The 15,798-nt window shown below is 50.1% G+C and overlaps 1 protein-coding gene across 1 annotated transcript; it reads left to right on the top strand.

Moving 5' to 3' along the window:
• The first annotated feature begins 14,038 nt into the window (after positions 1-14,038).
• LOC119109911 (serpin B8-like) lies at positions 14,039-15,083 on the top strand. Its single transcript, XM_037233659.1, has one exon. The coding sequence runs from the start codon at positions 14,039-14,041 to the stop codon at positions 14,999-15,001; it is 963 nt and encodes a 320-aa protein (XP_037089554.1). The 3' UTR covers positions 15,002-15,083.
• The last annotated feature ends 715 nt before the right edge of the window (positions 15,084-15,798 follow it).

The raw sequence follows: 15,798 nt of genomic DNA, 5'->3' as shown, positions 1-15,798 counted from the left end.
TCTGAATGCGGTCAGTCGTCGGTAATGACTCACGTTTTCGGTTCTGAGTTCCGTTAGGATCTCCTGTTCCGTTGTGAAACAGAGCAGGGTGCATATCGTGCTTCTTGAGGTTTTTCGAGCAAGCGTGATGGGGAAGAGTTTTTAACGTCCTTACGCAAGATTTAGGGGCCTGGAGAAGGACCTTAATATTTGCACGAGTGATTGTTTTGAGACAAATGAGCCGTTCGCTTGCATTTCAGTTCAGAGATCACATGGGGGACAGATGGCCTGAATGATAATCAGAAAACGTTGCTTTGTCTACAAAAACATTTTTGTCACAGAGTTGCACAACCACATAAGATCTGAGTGGGTCGAGAATGGGCATAGATGTCTGGCGATCACTGGCCAGTGTCAAGTCAAAGGTTTGGCGATTACTGGTCAGTGTCGAGACACGGGTCTGGCGATCGCTGGTCTGTGTCGAGACAGAGGTGTGGCGATCGCTGGTCAGTGTCGAGACAGAAGTCTGGCGATTACTGGTCAGTGTCGAGACAGAGGTTTGGCGATCACTGGTCAGTGTCGAGACAGAGGTCTGGTGATCGCTGGTCAGTGTCGAGACAGAAGTCTGACGATTACTGGTCAGGGTCGAGACAGAGGTCTGGCGATCACTGGTCAGTGTCGAGACAGAAGTCTGGCGATTACTGGTCAGTGTCGAGACAGAGGTCTGGTGATCGCTGGTCAGTGTCGAGACAGAAGTCTGGCGATTACTGGTCAGGGTCGAGACAGAGGTCTGGCGACTACTGGTCAGTGTCGAGACAGAGGTCTGGCGATTACTGGTCAGTGTCGAGACAGAGGTCTGGCGATTACTGGTCAGTGTCGAGACAGAAGTCTGGCGGTCACTGGTCAGTGTCGAGACAGAGGTCTGGCGATTACTGGTCAGTGTCGAGACAGAGGTCTGGCGACTACTGGTCAGTGTCGAGACAGAAGTCTGGCGATTACTGGTCAGTGTCGAGACAGAGGTCTGGTGATCGCTGGTCAGTGTCGAGACAGAAGTCTGGCGGTCACTGGTCAGTGTCGAGACAGAGGTCTGGCGATTACTGGTCAGTGTCGACTCAGAGGTCTGACGATCACTGGTCAGTGTCGAGACAGAGGTCAGGCGATTACTGGCAAGCCTCGTGTCAAAGGTTTGGCGGTCAATGGTCAGTGTCGAGACAGAGGCCAGGCGATTTCTGGTAGGCCTCGAGTCAGAGGTTTCGTGGTCAATGGTCAGTGTCGAGACAGAGGTCAGGCAATTACTGGTAAGCCTCGAGTCAGAGGTTTGGAGGTCAATGGTCAGTGTCGATACAGAGGCCAGGCGATTACTTGTAGGCCTCGAGTCAGAGGTTTGGTGGTCAATGGCCGGTGTATAGTCAGAGGTTTGGTGGTCAATGGTCAGTGTCGAGACAGAGGTCAAACGATTACTGGTAAGCCTCGAGTCAGAGGTTTGGCGGTCAATGATCAGTGTCGAGACAGAGGTCAGGCGATTACTGGCAAGCCTCGAGTCAGAGGTTTGGCGAACAATGGTCAGTGTCGAGACAGAGGTCAAGCGATTACTGGTAAGCCTCGAGTCAGAGGTTTGGTGGTCAATGATCAGTGCCGAGACAGAGGTCAAGCGATTACTGGTATGCCTCGAGTCAGAGGTTTGGCGATCAATGATCAGTGTCGACTGAGGATCGGTGCCAGAGGGAACAATCACGCCAGATCCTAGTGGGCCAAGAATGGGTTCCGAGGTCTGACCGACGATCACTGCGCAGTGTCGAGCAAGGGTCTGGCGCCAGAGCAAGCAGGCACCTGAGTAGTCAAGGTCGAGCGAAGGTTGTTGCCGGGACGCTTGACAGATATGGGTGCCGTGCTAGCACCGCGGCCGGACTGTGCGATTCAACGGAATGAGCCTGGGGCGCGCAAGGGTCGTTAGGTAAAGTGACAACCACAGCAGGGCTACGGCGCTCAATAATCGACATTCAGAGAAGTGTCAACGCCATAGGCCGAATTCGAATCCGTGTCGTCGCTCCTCCCTTGCAGCGTTTTTCCATAGTGTGCGGGGGAGCGGAAGGGAGCAGCACAACAAACAGTGGATAAAAACTGTGTGTTTAGGGAAAGCGTAAGCCGTTCGGTAAGGAAACCAACGAAACGAAAGTGAAACTCCTTGGGAAGCAGCCGCAAATGAAGCGACCCCCCCCCCTCCCTGCAGTGCGCGGCACGCCGTGCAGGGATGTGGGGTGGCGCTCAGTCCCCCTCACACTTGTGTGGCGGTGCCGAGGAGACTCATCAACAGAGAATGCTTATGGTGTCAAATTCTCAAATCCTGGTCAAACATTTCCACCCACATGCCGTCAGCCGCCTTGTTATAAATGTCACGCATTCACAGACACTGCGCTAGCGGATGTGGTGCTTTGACATTACTTGCAAGTGTGGTGCTTTGACATTATTCCATGTCGACCTCTCCACCTTAAACTACGGGGAGGGGGTGAGGAGTCGAAGCCTAACTGAGATCACGATTGCTCAAGCTGTGGGTTATGTGAACCTAGCAATCAGCGACGCGTGCGCAGGGATTAAATTCTGTACTGGATACGACGTCTTATCGGCTAGACTGCTTGGCTAATGCAGCTTTCCTCAGTAATATGGCCTCCCATAAAAATTAATGTCATAAAACCCAAGGACGTAGAGTATGCTGTACGATTTTGACTGTCTTTTGCAATTTACTTATATAACGAAGGTAAGCGGGAGCAGTTTAGTAAATATTTCTGTTTTACATGTAACATTTCCGTAGCGCTAAATTTGAGAAGTCTACAAAATTCATTGCTTTTTGTCGTTGCTATGGTTACGGGTCTCCACAAACTCGTAGCACAGCATAGCCTCGTGGAATGAAGTTTAGGGCGCTTGAAAGTATTATCTTGAATTGATCCATATCGCTTAAGATTTCCTGTGCAGTATCGTGCGGCATTGCACGTGAAACCAGAATGTGGCGGCCACAGCCTCATCATAATTTCTCAGTGAAACTAGACGAGACGCGCCGTGCGGCATGGTTTGGTGCCTGCCTGCCGTGCCTGTTCGAAATTTTGAGAGCCAGGGCTTCTTTCGAATCATTTTATCGCAGAAGGGTTATGGACGTGACTTGAAGTTTAAACTACTCTATCCCGTGAATGACCAAGATTCAATATCGGGCGCAAGCCCGACATGAACAACGTAAAAGTAAGCAGCTCCAGTGGTGGCGCTTGACGGGGGCTGCCCCTGGGGCAGCTTGATGCTGAAGCGGTAGATGGATATTCAGGCAGATGCATGGCCATGGCGTATGCATGTTATTCCTTCCATGTACTCTGAACCTAATTAAGCTTCCCCTGATAAGAGGATCGATGAGGTGGGGACTACCGTCGATGCGCCTTCCATCCCCCTCCCCCCTCCCCTCCCTAGGGTTTTCTGAGGATATCTTTCCGGCATGTCGCGTAATCGTGTCCACGCTTCCTGTGCCATTTGGGCATTCGTTACCGTGTATTTGGACAGAAAATGTGTCGATAGCATCTGGCCTCATATAAGTGACCTTTTTTGAAACACCACACGGCAACCTTCGGCCAGCGTGGGCGGCGAGAGGCAACTGGCAAGCCGCCGATCATGCCGGCGGGGACGTCGACTGTTGCATTAACGGATGCTTACACGATACGTATATGCTCAAAACACATCAAACTACATACCAATATGCTCAGAATGAAACAGTTGACACGTTTTTGTAAGATTCATGGCAGGCTGGGTCGCGTCGACTCCTGCCCCCCCCCCCCCCCCCACATCAGTTCGTGTTACGAAGAACAGGGAATCAGGGTGATAACTGAGCTATCCGTTGGCGTTCAGTCGTGCGCTTGGCGTACCCTGCTCACTCGCATACATGCCAAAAGAATATGGATAAGCGCCACGCCCAAGTGCGAGTGGTAATGTCAAATAAGTATGCTTAAAACGTGAACCGCTAGCCAAGATGCTGTCGGAATCCCGGTCTTAGCCAATAGTTTTGGCTCCAAAACTTCACATCCCATGCCAGCAGCATGTCTGTATTAAACTGTCAACGGATATTCCGGACTGACTCGATTTAGGTAGGACTGGCAGGCTAATAAAGACTTGGCTCATGAATCTCAAACTACGGAAAACTTAGTTGGACGTACAAAACTTCGCGAGATAGTTTATGCCCAAACTGAACGTTTTCAGAAGCCTGGGCACTTGTCTACTAAGTACACATGTTGAACTGCACCAAAACGGTCCGCTCTGAATGGCATTGATACCAACCTATAATGCCTCTGGCACTTTCTTAATCCCACTTTATCTTTTCAGGTTTTGAAATGCGTAAGCCCAATGTTGCTAGGCCACCATTTGTTTAGCGAGAACGTGAGAGTCCTGAATATCGATGTGCAGCTTGGTGTGAAACTGCTGCTAGTTTGACAGGTATCCCAAGGCGCCGATCCAGAGGGGGGCACGGGCGCATGGCCCTCCTTGGGCGCCGAGGGGGCCTATAGGCTCAGAGGGGACCCATAGCCGGCCGAATAGACGCTTTCTTTTTACAAAGATCGCAACATCATCATCAACAACACAACGTTCAACGCAAAGAAGAACATTGAACGCCTGAGCTTCTATGCCACCAATAACAGTTGCAAACGTAGCCGAAGAGCCCGCGAGCATACGAAAATGATTATTTACTGATTGAGAGGGTGGTGATTGGGAGGTCTTGGGACTGCTTACGCTGTCAAGAGGCACTACACTGTTTCTGGGAGCTCTATATGTCCACTTGCGGGCAAACCTAATCGTTAAGGAGCCTTCTATGTTGCCCTTGATTTCTTTGTATCTGCTCAGACAGCCTTGCCCTGTTGCTGGGGCTCTTTCTGCTAGCGTGCCGGGGCACTCTTTGTCAATCAGGGACCTTCGACGGATTTTTTTTCCATTTCACGCTATAGGCGGGGGCCAAATTTGCTCACATACCGGGGTATTCTCGGTTGCTCACGGACCCCTTCGCGTTAGTTACGGTTAACCTACCGGCCCACTTACGATACGCCCATGGGCCATCTACATTGATCTAAGGCCCTTCCAATTTTCTGTCACTTGCTTAGGGCCCCTGCTCTTGTATACGGCTATCTGTTAATCTGCTTGGGCTCACTTGGTCGTTTGGAGCGCTCCAAATTGGGTCTTGGGTACTTCCTATTTGAATGGACGGTTCTATGCCCTTCTCGGGTCCCCGATCTGTTAACCTGCTTGGGTGCACTGGATGGCTTGGGAGTTGTGCAGTCTGGGTATTAGTATCTGCATGTAAGGCCCTACGTTCTTGTCGGGGTCACCTGATGGCCTGCTTGGGGACACTCGATCTTTCGGGGGCCCTCTACAATAGGTCTTGGATACTTCTTATTTGAATGGAGGGCCCTACGCTCTTGCGGGAGCCCTTTCTGATAACCTGCTCTGGCAACTCGATCGTTCGGGGGCCATCCACATTGGGTCGCTGGTGCTTCCTGTTTAGTGGAGAGCCCCACGCTCTTGTCGGGGCCGTATCAATTAACCTGCTCGGGTGTACTCGATCTAGTGGGGCCCTCCACATTGTGGCACGGGTATCTATTATTTGAATTGAGCGTCCTGCGCTCTTGTCGGGGGCCTTCCATCTTTTACCCCGCTCGGGTACATTCGATCATTCTTGGACCCTCCATATTGTGTACCGTGCACTTCTTATTTGAATGGATGGCCTTTTGTTCTTGTCGTGGCCGCATCTATCGGACTGTTCGAACCAATGTCGGATCCAGGGGGGGGGGGGGAGGGCGGAACTGTGCTCCCCCTCGTGCCCCGAGGGGACCATCGGGCTTTGAAAGGGCCCATGACCAGGCGGACGGACGAAGTTTTCAAACACAACAAGACTGGAGGTATCTGAGCCTTCAGACGACCAAGAACAGTCACAAGCGAAAGTGAAGCTCTTGGGCAGACAAAATCATTATGTTGTTCAGAATGCGCTGTCGCCGGGGCCCTATGTGTCCACTTGCCGAGTCAATCCGATTGCTAAGGAGCTTTCCACATCGCCCCTGATTTCTTGGCATTTTTTTAATTTGCCGTACTCTATGGGGCCCCACGACATTGCTTGACGAATATTGCTTGCCCCCCCCCCTCATTGAAGAAATCCTGGACTTGCCCCTGAGCGTCCCAAAACTTGGTTTAGGCTGGGCAGGGCATGCCATAGCACCCAAGCTCCGGCCGCGCTGCCAGGCCATGATCCTAAAGTGGTAGATCAAAGTAAAATGCTAGCGAACTCTTCCTAAGGATATGCATGCTACAGGGAAACGTCAGCGCAAAAATGAAACGCTTTTGGAAAGATACTGCAGTGGTTTTAAAATCTGGTTACGTGTTGTCCAAACTGCCTTAAAAGAAACGTCACCACTGGGTAATTAATGCGCACCCATTTGGCCGGCAGTGGCTTTTTCGGGCCGACCGCACTAGTTCCTCACTGTTCCGAAGGCGGGATGGAGGAAAGGAAAATATTTGTAAGCTGTTCGGTGCATTAGGATATCTGACACTCCATTCTCCTGTTTTCCGACCAGTAATGCTTATACTACTGTCTTATCTATAGAAAAATATTTGAGCGTACACCCAGTAAGATAGCGGCGGCGGTGGTTTCAATGTTAAGGCAATAGCACTGCCCGGATCACTTTTGGCAATATGTTGATATGGCTTCGCAGCTGAGACTTTCCAGAACATTTTGAGTGTTTAAACGATATCCTTCACTTTTCCGCTCCGTACAATACCATTGAAATAGCATCAATGTTCTGAATTCTGTTTTGCATGCAGCCATGTTTCAAATTAGCAGCATTGAGACAACATCCAAGTAGGCTTTCAAACTCAGGTAAAATAGGACAGCTGGGCCTTTCAAGTCGTACTGGTAAGAAATTGGGGGAGTCCATCATTTACCTTTATAATGGATTATAGGGGCATTATCGATCTATCCATCACACAACACTGATAGCTGTGGCTGGCAAATTTCCAAGAACATGAAAGGTTATCTCGGTGAAGAACGGCAGGAAAATGCATTGTTAACAGTTTAAAGTCACTAACTGTTACTGCGTCATGACATTTTATGGTACAAGTAGTCTTGAAATGTCAGGGGACTCTTGATTGTTAGTAGTTTAATTTTATGATGATCATGAGAACAGCCACTGAGGCGCCACAGTGTATCTGACACTTCCTGGAGATAAAGTGAGACCCCATTCCCCACTCGAGGCTAAATCCCCTGGAACCACACAGAACCAACTCTTTACCAAAGCATTGTGCCTGAAGGACCAGTGTTTGCCTTACACTGTTTACAGCAAACAAATATAGGGAAGTGAAACACTTGAGGCTTCAAAGAGGGTTTGGAAGCACCTTCTTGAAAGTACTGTTCAAGACTCCCAAATCCCACGTTGAAAGTCCGGCTACGCCACTTATCATGATGGAATGTTGCGATGCATCAGTGGTGTGGCGCAATTGGCATGTTCTAACTATGACATATGTTGGTAATTGCACCATTAATGGGTACATAAGGAAATTTTAATGGGTGGTGGAGGGGCACACTTGACGCCGGGCACTTCAAGACGTGCCTAGTTCTAATAATCACCACTGGCAGGGGTGTAGTTCGTATTCAGAGGGGGAGTCCCGCCCTCCCTCTCCTCTCCCCCCCCCCCCCAAACCCACACACACACTCACCAACTTTGAGAAGGAAGCGGGACAACACTGAAGAGTTTAATGTGTTTTGGGGCGGGCTGGGTCGTTTCCACTGCAAAACCCCCACCCCCACCCCCACCTCACCTCACTTTGCGCCCCTTCACCATTGGACACTGGCCCAGCACTGACAAGCCTGCATTAATATGCTAATTAGATACAATGCGTGGGCTGTATTAGATTGGGAGAAGGCGTACGTTAACCCAAATCTTGTAAACCTTAATCTTATATATGTAAATCAAATCTTAAACGAGAGTCAGATGATCAATCAACGGAGTAAAATGCAGTTATGACAAGCATAGGCAGTGCACTTTTCCTGATGCTCCGAGACATCAGAAATTACAGCTTGCCACATTTAGTCGCATTTGTGGGCTAATGAGAACACTACTCCACAAATTTGTTAGTTTTCGGATTACAGGCGAAGACGGCGTGGGACCGACCACGGGGTAATGTCGGCCACTCCCCTGAGCATAATATTGACAAAGGAAGTTGAGCTGACCTTTTCCGCTGAAGGTTGCGCGGATGACGGACATAGAGGGTGATCTAGATTTCACTGGTTTCTCATGAATAATTTGCCTTTTCTATTTCTGGGTGCGCTGTTGTAAGACCATGACTTCCATGTCCGCGGCTGCCAGGAAATCTGGAAACTATATCCAGTGTGATTGTAGTGCCTGGAATGAAGAACAAAGAAACATTTCAGCGTCAATATGGTCCTTAATAATTTGAGCCATTGGTAAACGCTATTAGAGAAATCACGGTAACGCCGCCCACTTATGCCACAAATGATCGGGCTTACCCCATGCATTAATCGGGTGGCGGTCAATTTGGCTTCCCCACCCCCACCCCGAAGGTTTTTCAGGAATGATTGCCGAACAACGTGGGATGGCTGCGACAAATTTGCATAGCAGTTAACAATTCAATAGCGAATCTTTTGGTGTCAGAAAATTAGTCGTACCTCGTAAGGTCGCTGACCCGTAACAGATGAAACTCAGGCCTAAACCATCAAGGCAGTCTTATAAGGTCACTGATCTTTAATGGGCTTCAGTAAGCTTTTGCTCAGAACAGTTTTCTAGGCTCACGAGGGTTGCACGAGAAAGTCTGAGAGTATCTTGAATATCAATCTGGAGTTTGGCCTTGTTTGACCCTATTTGATCCAAATGTCATGACCTAAGAGTCTCACATTTTGAAACAAACGAGTTCACATACAGGCCAACACACCTTGTGCATTTGGTGTCGCTAGCTTGTTTAGCCTTTGAGATCTCAAAGGATCAAATTGCCCCCTCCCTTACCGGGAGAAGGTTGTTCGACCGGCCACCCCGGGCGCGTGTTTACGATGCGCACATAAGCTTGTCGAGCTGTCTCGCCAACTCCCAACATTACTTGAGTGATCTATCTAGCCAGGTCTGCCCCGTTTGCGCGCGCTATCTCTTCGCGTCCAAACATGAACCAAGCAACATAAGCCACTCGGTGTGCGTTGGCCAGCCAGTGGATGTGGGTGTCGAGCTTAGATGTAAGTCTCAATGAAAGTTTGCAGCATGGTGTAACTTGGTATACTGCTCTGATGGCTATGATGTGTGGATTTGCGGTAAACCTTTAATAACATGATATTGCACGACAATATATTTAACTGACGTGAACAGTGGAGTATCCAAGAAGGAACTTTTGTTGTCATACAGTACACAATCCCACCGCGCAGCTCGTACGTGGTACAGACCCCGAAACTGCCCGTGTACGGACCACTGAAGAGAGCACGGACCGGTCAAGTCAGCTTCCAGTGTGAAGCCAATCCAGGGCAAACAATTACAGATAAGCATGTGGATGATGTTCTTGCTCGAGCTTGGCGCTCCATCGTGGGAAGCCAAGACGTTATCACCATGGGATTCAAATGCTAGTGGCGCTCACTCATTCAGCTCGGGTGGCGTGGGGGGGGGGGGGGGGGGGGAGGAAACCCGAGGAGCTTCGTTCACAACGAGGTTTTGGAACAAAAGGTTCTGAGTGCAGGAGCAGTTTCATGGCCAATAGCGGCCCAGGTGGATAGGGCGGTGGCAGCGCCGCTTCAGGCGGACAGACGGTGGCAGCGCCGCTTCAGGTGGACAGACGGTGATCACGCCAGCTCAGGTGGATAGGGCGGTGGCAGCGCCGCTTCAGGTGGACAGACGGTGATCACGCCAGCTCAGGTGGATAGGGCGGCTGCCAAGCCAGCTCAGGTAAACAGGGCGGTGACCACGCCAGCTCAGGTGGATAGGGCGGTGGCAGCGCCGCTTCAGGTGGACAGACGGTGATCACGCCAGCTCAGGTGGATAGGGCGGCTGCCAAGCCAGCCCAGGTAAACAGGGCGGTGACCACGCCAGCTCAGGTGGATAGGGCGGTGGCAGCGCCGCTTCAGGTGGACAGACGGTGATCACGCCAGCTCAGGTGGATAGGACGGCTGCCAAGCCAGCTCAGGTGGATAGGACGGTGGCAGCGCCGCTTCAGGTGGACAGACGGTGATCACGCCAGCTCAGGTGGATAGGACGGCTGCCAAGCCAGCTCAGGTGGATAGGGCGGTGGCAGCGCCGCTTCAGGTGGACAGACGGTGATCACGCCAGCTCAGGTGGATAGGACGGCTGCCAAGCCAGCTCAGGTAAACAGGACGGTGACCACGCCAGGTCAGGTGGATAGGACGGCTGCCAAGCCAGCTCAGGTGAACAGGGCGGTGACCACGCCAGCTCAGGTGGACAGGAAGGCTGCCAAGCCAGCTCAGGTGGATAGGACGGCTGCCTAGCCAGCTCAGGTGGATAGGACGGCAACCACGCCTGCTCAGGTAGACAGGACAGCTGCCAAGCCAGCTCAGGTAGACAGGGCGGTGACCACGCCAGCCCAGGTGGACAGGACGGCTGCCAAACCAGCTCAGGTGGACAGGAAGGCTGCCAAGCTAGCTCAGGTGGACAGGAGGGCCGCCAAGCCAGCTCAGGTGAACCAAAAGTCTAAAAAATCTCCCACAAATGCAATTGTAATATGAAACTTATTTCTTAACAGTATCACTTACTATCTTCTACAGTGACGTGATTTGCCAGCAACGAATTTGAGACCCGAGCAAGAACACAATAGACTCTTCAGAGGATTTTGCTTCATTCTTTTCGCCCTTGATCACGAGGATTCGCGCTATTGTTGCAGTCCTTCGCATGCTACCAAATGCTACCAAATGCTACCATATTTAGGTGGCTAGTAGATATTTTTGGCAACATTCCAACAGCTTGGTTCTAAAAATGCAATATTTCCTTACCGGCATGACGATGGCCGGAGTTTCCTCTTTAAATGGTGAGGCCAGTGCCCTACCAACATTGAGTTCAGCTCTACCAAGTTTGTGTTTGGCCTCACCACCAAGTTTCGTCAGATTTGAATGTTCCTTAACTTGAAATTGTAATTCTACACGGGCGGGCCTACCCCGGAAAAAATTAATGCCTTACCAAACATGACAAAACCACACCATATATCAAATAGTAGGGTTCGTGTTTTTTGACAAATCCAACAGGACCAAGGTTTGCACCTACATATAAATATTGTATATACCTTGAGTAGTTTTCAAGACAAATCCGGAAAGGATTATGGAGTGTGGGCTACTCCGGGCTCCCCCAATGCTTACCCAGTGATAATGTGCTAACGAGTAGCGATTGGAGTTCTGCAATTATGGCAATCATTTATTGAATAGGCGAATAAGATCCTGTCACCTCATGTGTTATCATAGGGCCTTGCATCAGCCCACAGCATGTCATCGCGTGCTCACCTTTGCCAGTGACGGACCGGTCAGGGGTTGATGTGTCGCGTGAATGAGTCATTAAGTGCATATATGAGCCGCCGGCAAGGGTCATCAGTCAATGTTTTCCTTGCTTTCGGGTAGCGAACATCGCCGCTCAGGTGAGTAGTGTCAAACCACATGATTTTAGACAATACCTTATTGGGAATCTAAGAAATGAAAATTGCTTTCGGTATCGGCTTTTGTAGCATGCAGCGTTTTTCGAGCGCAATGAAAAGCGAGCAAAGCTTACAGGAAAGCTATACATGCTGCTAGGTCGATGGGAAGGATGATATCGGATGCGATGCGGAGGGCAAATGTATCCTTTTTGTATCCATCCTACCAGGGCACAATGGCGTTTATGCACGCTTTCAGCAGGAAAGCAGAGTTTTCCACGGGGAAACACATTTTTTAGCACTGGTGTGACATGAGCCAAAACCTTCAAACTAGCTGCTGAAGTCATACTCTCACAGTTGAGAACTGATGCATTACCCTTGATCTTCAACCAAAATGTCAAACGAGATCACGAAATAGCTTTTCTGGCATTGCAAACAAAGTATGTGCTACATTCTTAGACTTATAGCATTTCAAATGGTATGCAGCAATTATATAGCCATGACAGTTTTATAGAACATGCAGAGCTTTTATAGAACATACAGAACGCTTTGGGTAAACATCACTGACTTAAAGACTGCACGGGCTTTATCTCACAAAGCGCAAATAACATCGAGCAAAAAGCTTCACCATATGCCTCTACAAAACAGCTTACGTCAAACTGTGTTACATGGGGTGTTATAAACCAGTCAACCTAAGGTCAAAACCTTGAAACTGATCCCATGGCTCAAGTTACACAGCGTATTGTCTCATATCCCACAGATCCTGCCTGCATTCTATCGTCACTTCTGGAAGTGAACAGGACCGGAAATCAACTACAGGTTTATTTCTTCTCCCAATCGACACTACGAGGACATGACGAGACGCAATACCGGTGAGAGCTGGCACACGCCGCTCGAGTGGCCTGACGAGCGGACTGACCCACTTACATGGCCATGTATATTTCTCGGTTGTCCACATACCTACATAAAGGTACAGAGTCACCAACAGACATGCATTCGTCTCATTAAGATGAGCATATTCTTGTTTCCTTGGAGCCGGCCCGTTTTATCACGCGGACGTTAAACTCCTTCCCATGTTGAATAATCTGTGGACAACGAAATGCTCCACGGATTAAATTCGGCGGGTTAGGACTGGACTGGGTATAACATTAGGTGATACCAAAGGAACTTGAACAGTTTTGATAGTCGTATGGCAATACTAACAAAGTTGGTGTAATCCCCAACTCTACGTTTTACTTTTCCACAAGACGCAGAAATCCATACAAAAACTATCGTTTCAACTCCAGCAGTTTAAACAAAGCCTGAAATATCGTTGCACTTGCTCTTTGTATTTGGCCGCAACACCACATAGGAAAAGGCTGGCTCGATTAATGCATCCCTACTGCGACCTTGTCTTCCATGGACCCATGTAAGGCAAGCACTTTGGAGAGTTATTGCCACCTAAACGGAAAGTCGCAAGACACAAAGAGTTTCTCACTAAATAAAGGGAATTTCTCAACGTTTTGCATTCTCATTCCCAAAAATGATTTTGCGCAGATCCCACCTATTTACAACGACGTCAGTGCGTTTCCTTTACGGCGCAATTGCATCTTGTAACAGAAGCGCTGTTGGAATATGGTTTCACACATATCAGTATGCCATACATTTGTGTCATTGGTAACTGAAAAGAACGGAAGTTTGAGGCTGTTAAATAGAAGGGATGTTGTTTAAAGCCTATCTGAAATTTCAGGATTTTATTGAACTATATCCTGGAAAGGTAATTATAAAGAGGTCTTCTACTCATAATCCATGCGGCGGTGATCGGTAACAAGTGAGGCGATAGGTGATGTTACGAGCAATGCACCGGAGCGGCCAGCGGTGGTGGTGGTGTCAACCTCGGCAAACTTGTATTTGTTGTCATGGCCTGCCAACCATCACAGAGCAGTGTTATTCTTGGCAGCTTTATAGCTCATCACCAGTTAACCAACGCCAACTCTGTTGCGGCCCTATCGTACCCCGCTAGAACAACCGAGGCCGCACATTGCTGCCGGCCATCGCCAGAAATGAGACTTGCGTGGGTTTCTGTGAGACCTGAGATGATCCGCCTTCTCAGGCGCCTGTCTGGCGCCACTCTTGCTGCTGGCCACGCTGGGAGGCGCCTCTGTGCCCACTGGCCTGGACATGAAGCTGCTCAAGGGGGTGACGTCGAATCCGATGGACAACCATGTGATCTCGCCGTTCCTGATGTCGCTGCTGATGTCGCAGGTCTGGCTGGCCGCCGAAGGCACCACCAGAGCTGAGGTGAGGCCACAGATGATGGATCTTCAGTGAGGCGTGCTATCTGCACTGGTTCGAGGTACATGTTCCAGCTCACCTTGCAAAGGACATAAAACATGATTTATCGCCCTGTGATCTTTGTTGATGAAACACGGAGGAGAGATATGACATTGTTATGTCTGTCTACTCCACCCAGATGACGCCTGTGCTGGGAATGTCCGGTCCAAACGACAGATCCTTCCTCGACGGCTACCGCTCGGCCTTGGCCGTCTTGTCTGGAACCAGTGACGGCGTCAGGGCGTCAGTGTTCAGCAGGATCTATCGCAAGCGCAGCTTCAGCGTGCGCCGCACCTTCAGCGATTTATTGGCGCGCTACTACGGAGCCGGAGTGGAGGTGCTGCCCAGCAACGCCTTGAAGGCTGCTCAGGTCATCAACAACCAGGTGTCGGTGGCAACGCGCGGACACATCAAGGACCTGGTGTCAAGTAACGACGTCGGGAATGCTCAACTGGTGCTTTTAAGCGCCGTGTATTTCAAGGGCACTTGGCTTTATGGCTTCAAGAAGCACGGGCAGAAGCCGTTCTTGACGTCGGATGGTGATCGGCGGGTAGACATGATGATGGTGGAGGCAGAGCTTGGCATTGCCGCCCGACCACACTTTGATGTCGTTGCGTTACCGTACCAAAACCAAGATTACAGCTTGCTGGTGCTGCGCTCGCGCAGTCGCTCCATGGCTGGCGTGACCCTGATGCGGAAGTCTCTCGACGGCCTGAACGTGACCCGGCTACACAGTCAGCTACGTCAGCGAACCGTGCGTGTGGTGATGCCGTCGTTCAAGATCGAGGGTTTTTATGGGATGCCCTTCTACATGAGAAGCCTGGGCATCAAGCAGATTTTCCAACGGGGGGCAAACTTCAGCGGCATATCGTCGGACAAGACCTTTGTCAGCGGTATCATCCATAAGGCGGTGATGGAGGTCAATGAGGAGGGCACGACAGCTGCGGCGGCGACAGTGTTATTTACAACAAGAATCGGGATTCAAACCGCGACCTTCGCTGCAGACAGGCCATTTTATGTCATTCTCTACCACAAACGTGAAAAAGTCACCTTGTTTGCTGGACTAGTAGCTAATCCTTGAGAGCACAGCATGATCATTGGGTACGCCTTTGTTCCATGTGCATCCGCCATCGTTGGTTTTAATCACATTTGTTTCAAACCGAAAGGGTCGCCTGAAATTGTTGCGATTAGAGTGGATGCACCGAAAATACGTAGACGTATCCGACTGCCAATAAAAGAGGCCTTTTGAAGGGATCATTTGTGTGCGAGAGCGCCGACTTCATGAGAGTTGAACGGGTCGCGTACACGGCCTGTTTTCTGAATTATGCGAACGGTACTTGACTTCATCGTCTCACATGTATCCTGCTCTCGCCAAAAAGTCTCCCTACAGAAGCAATGGATGCGTATCAGCATGGGCCTTTGCAAGACTCTAGAAAGACTCTACCTGCCATTCAAACAGCGATTCTTTGATCACCCTTGGTCTCTTATTATCCACGTTGTAAGGGCTTGTCAGCGTGGTGACACGTTGCACCATGATCCCTTCTTTGGATACTGCGACAACTGCCAAGCTGTGGTTTATTCAGGCAGCAGTACACCGTCGAACTAGACACCCAGTCTGCAACACATGCAAAGGACTCATTAGCTGGCAACTAACCATACACCGCATGCAGCCCTGGGAGCTGGCATAAGGGCATGCAGCATGCAGCAACGAGAGCGTCCATGACCACATGCACCAAGCAACCACCATGCAAGCCACTACCGCATGCGACACCAACAGTACATGCACAACCGCCAAGGCATGCACATGCAGCACGTCACAATACCAATACTGTGGATTCCAGACCTGCGACGGAAGCCAGCGCACACACCTGAGAAGCA

Source organism: Pollicipes pollicipes, unplaced genomic scaffold, assembly GCF_011947565.3.
Source record: "Pollicipes pollicipes isolate AB1234 unplaced genomic scaffold, Ppol_2.1 Scaffold_7231;HRSCAF=8579_pilon_pilon_pilon, whole genome shotgun sequence".
Classification (NCBI taxonomy): domain Eukaryota; kingdom Metazoa; phylum Arthropoda; class Thecostraca; order Pollicipedomorpha; family Pollicipedidae; genus Pollicipes; species Pollicipes pollicipes.
The sequence above is the reverse complement of the archived record's forward strand: the minus strand, read 5'-3'. Positions and strand labels throughout refer to the sequence as shown.

Excerpts from the sequence above, each read along its gene's own strand:
- LOC119109911 (XM_037233659.1), top strand. The coding sequence starts at position 14,039 with ATGTCTGTCTACTCCACCCAGATGACGCCTGTGCTGGGAATGTCCGGT.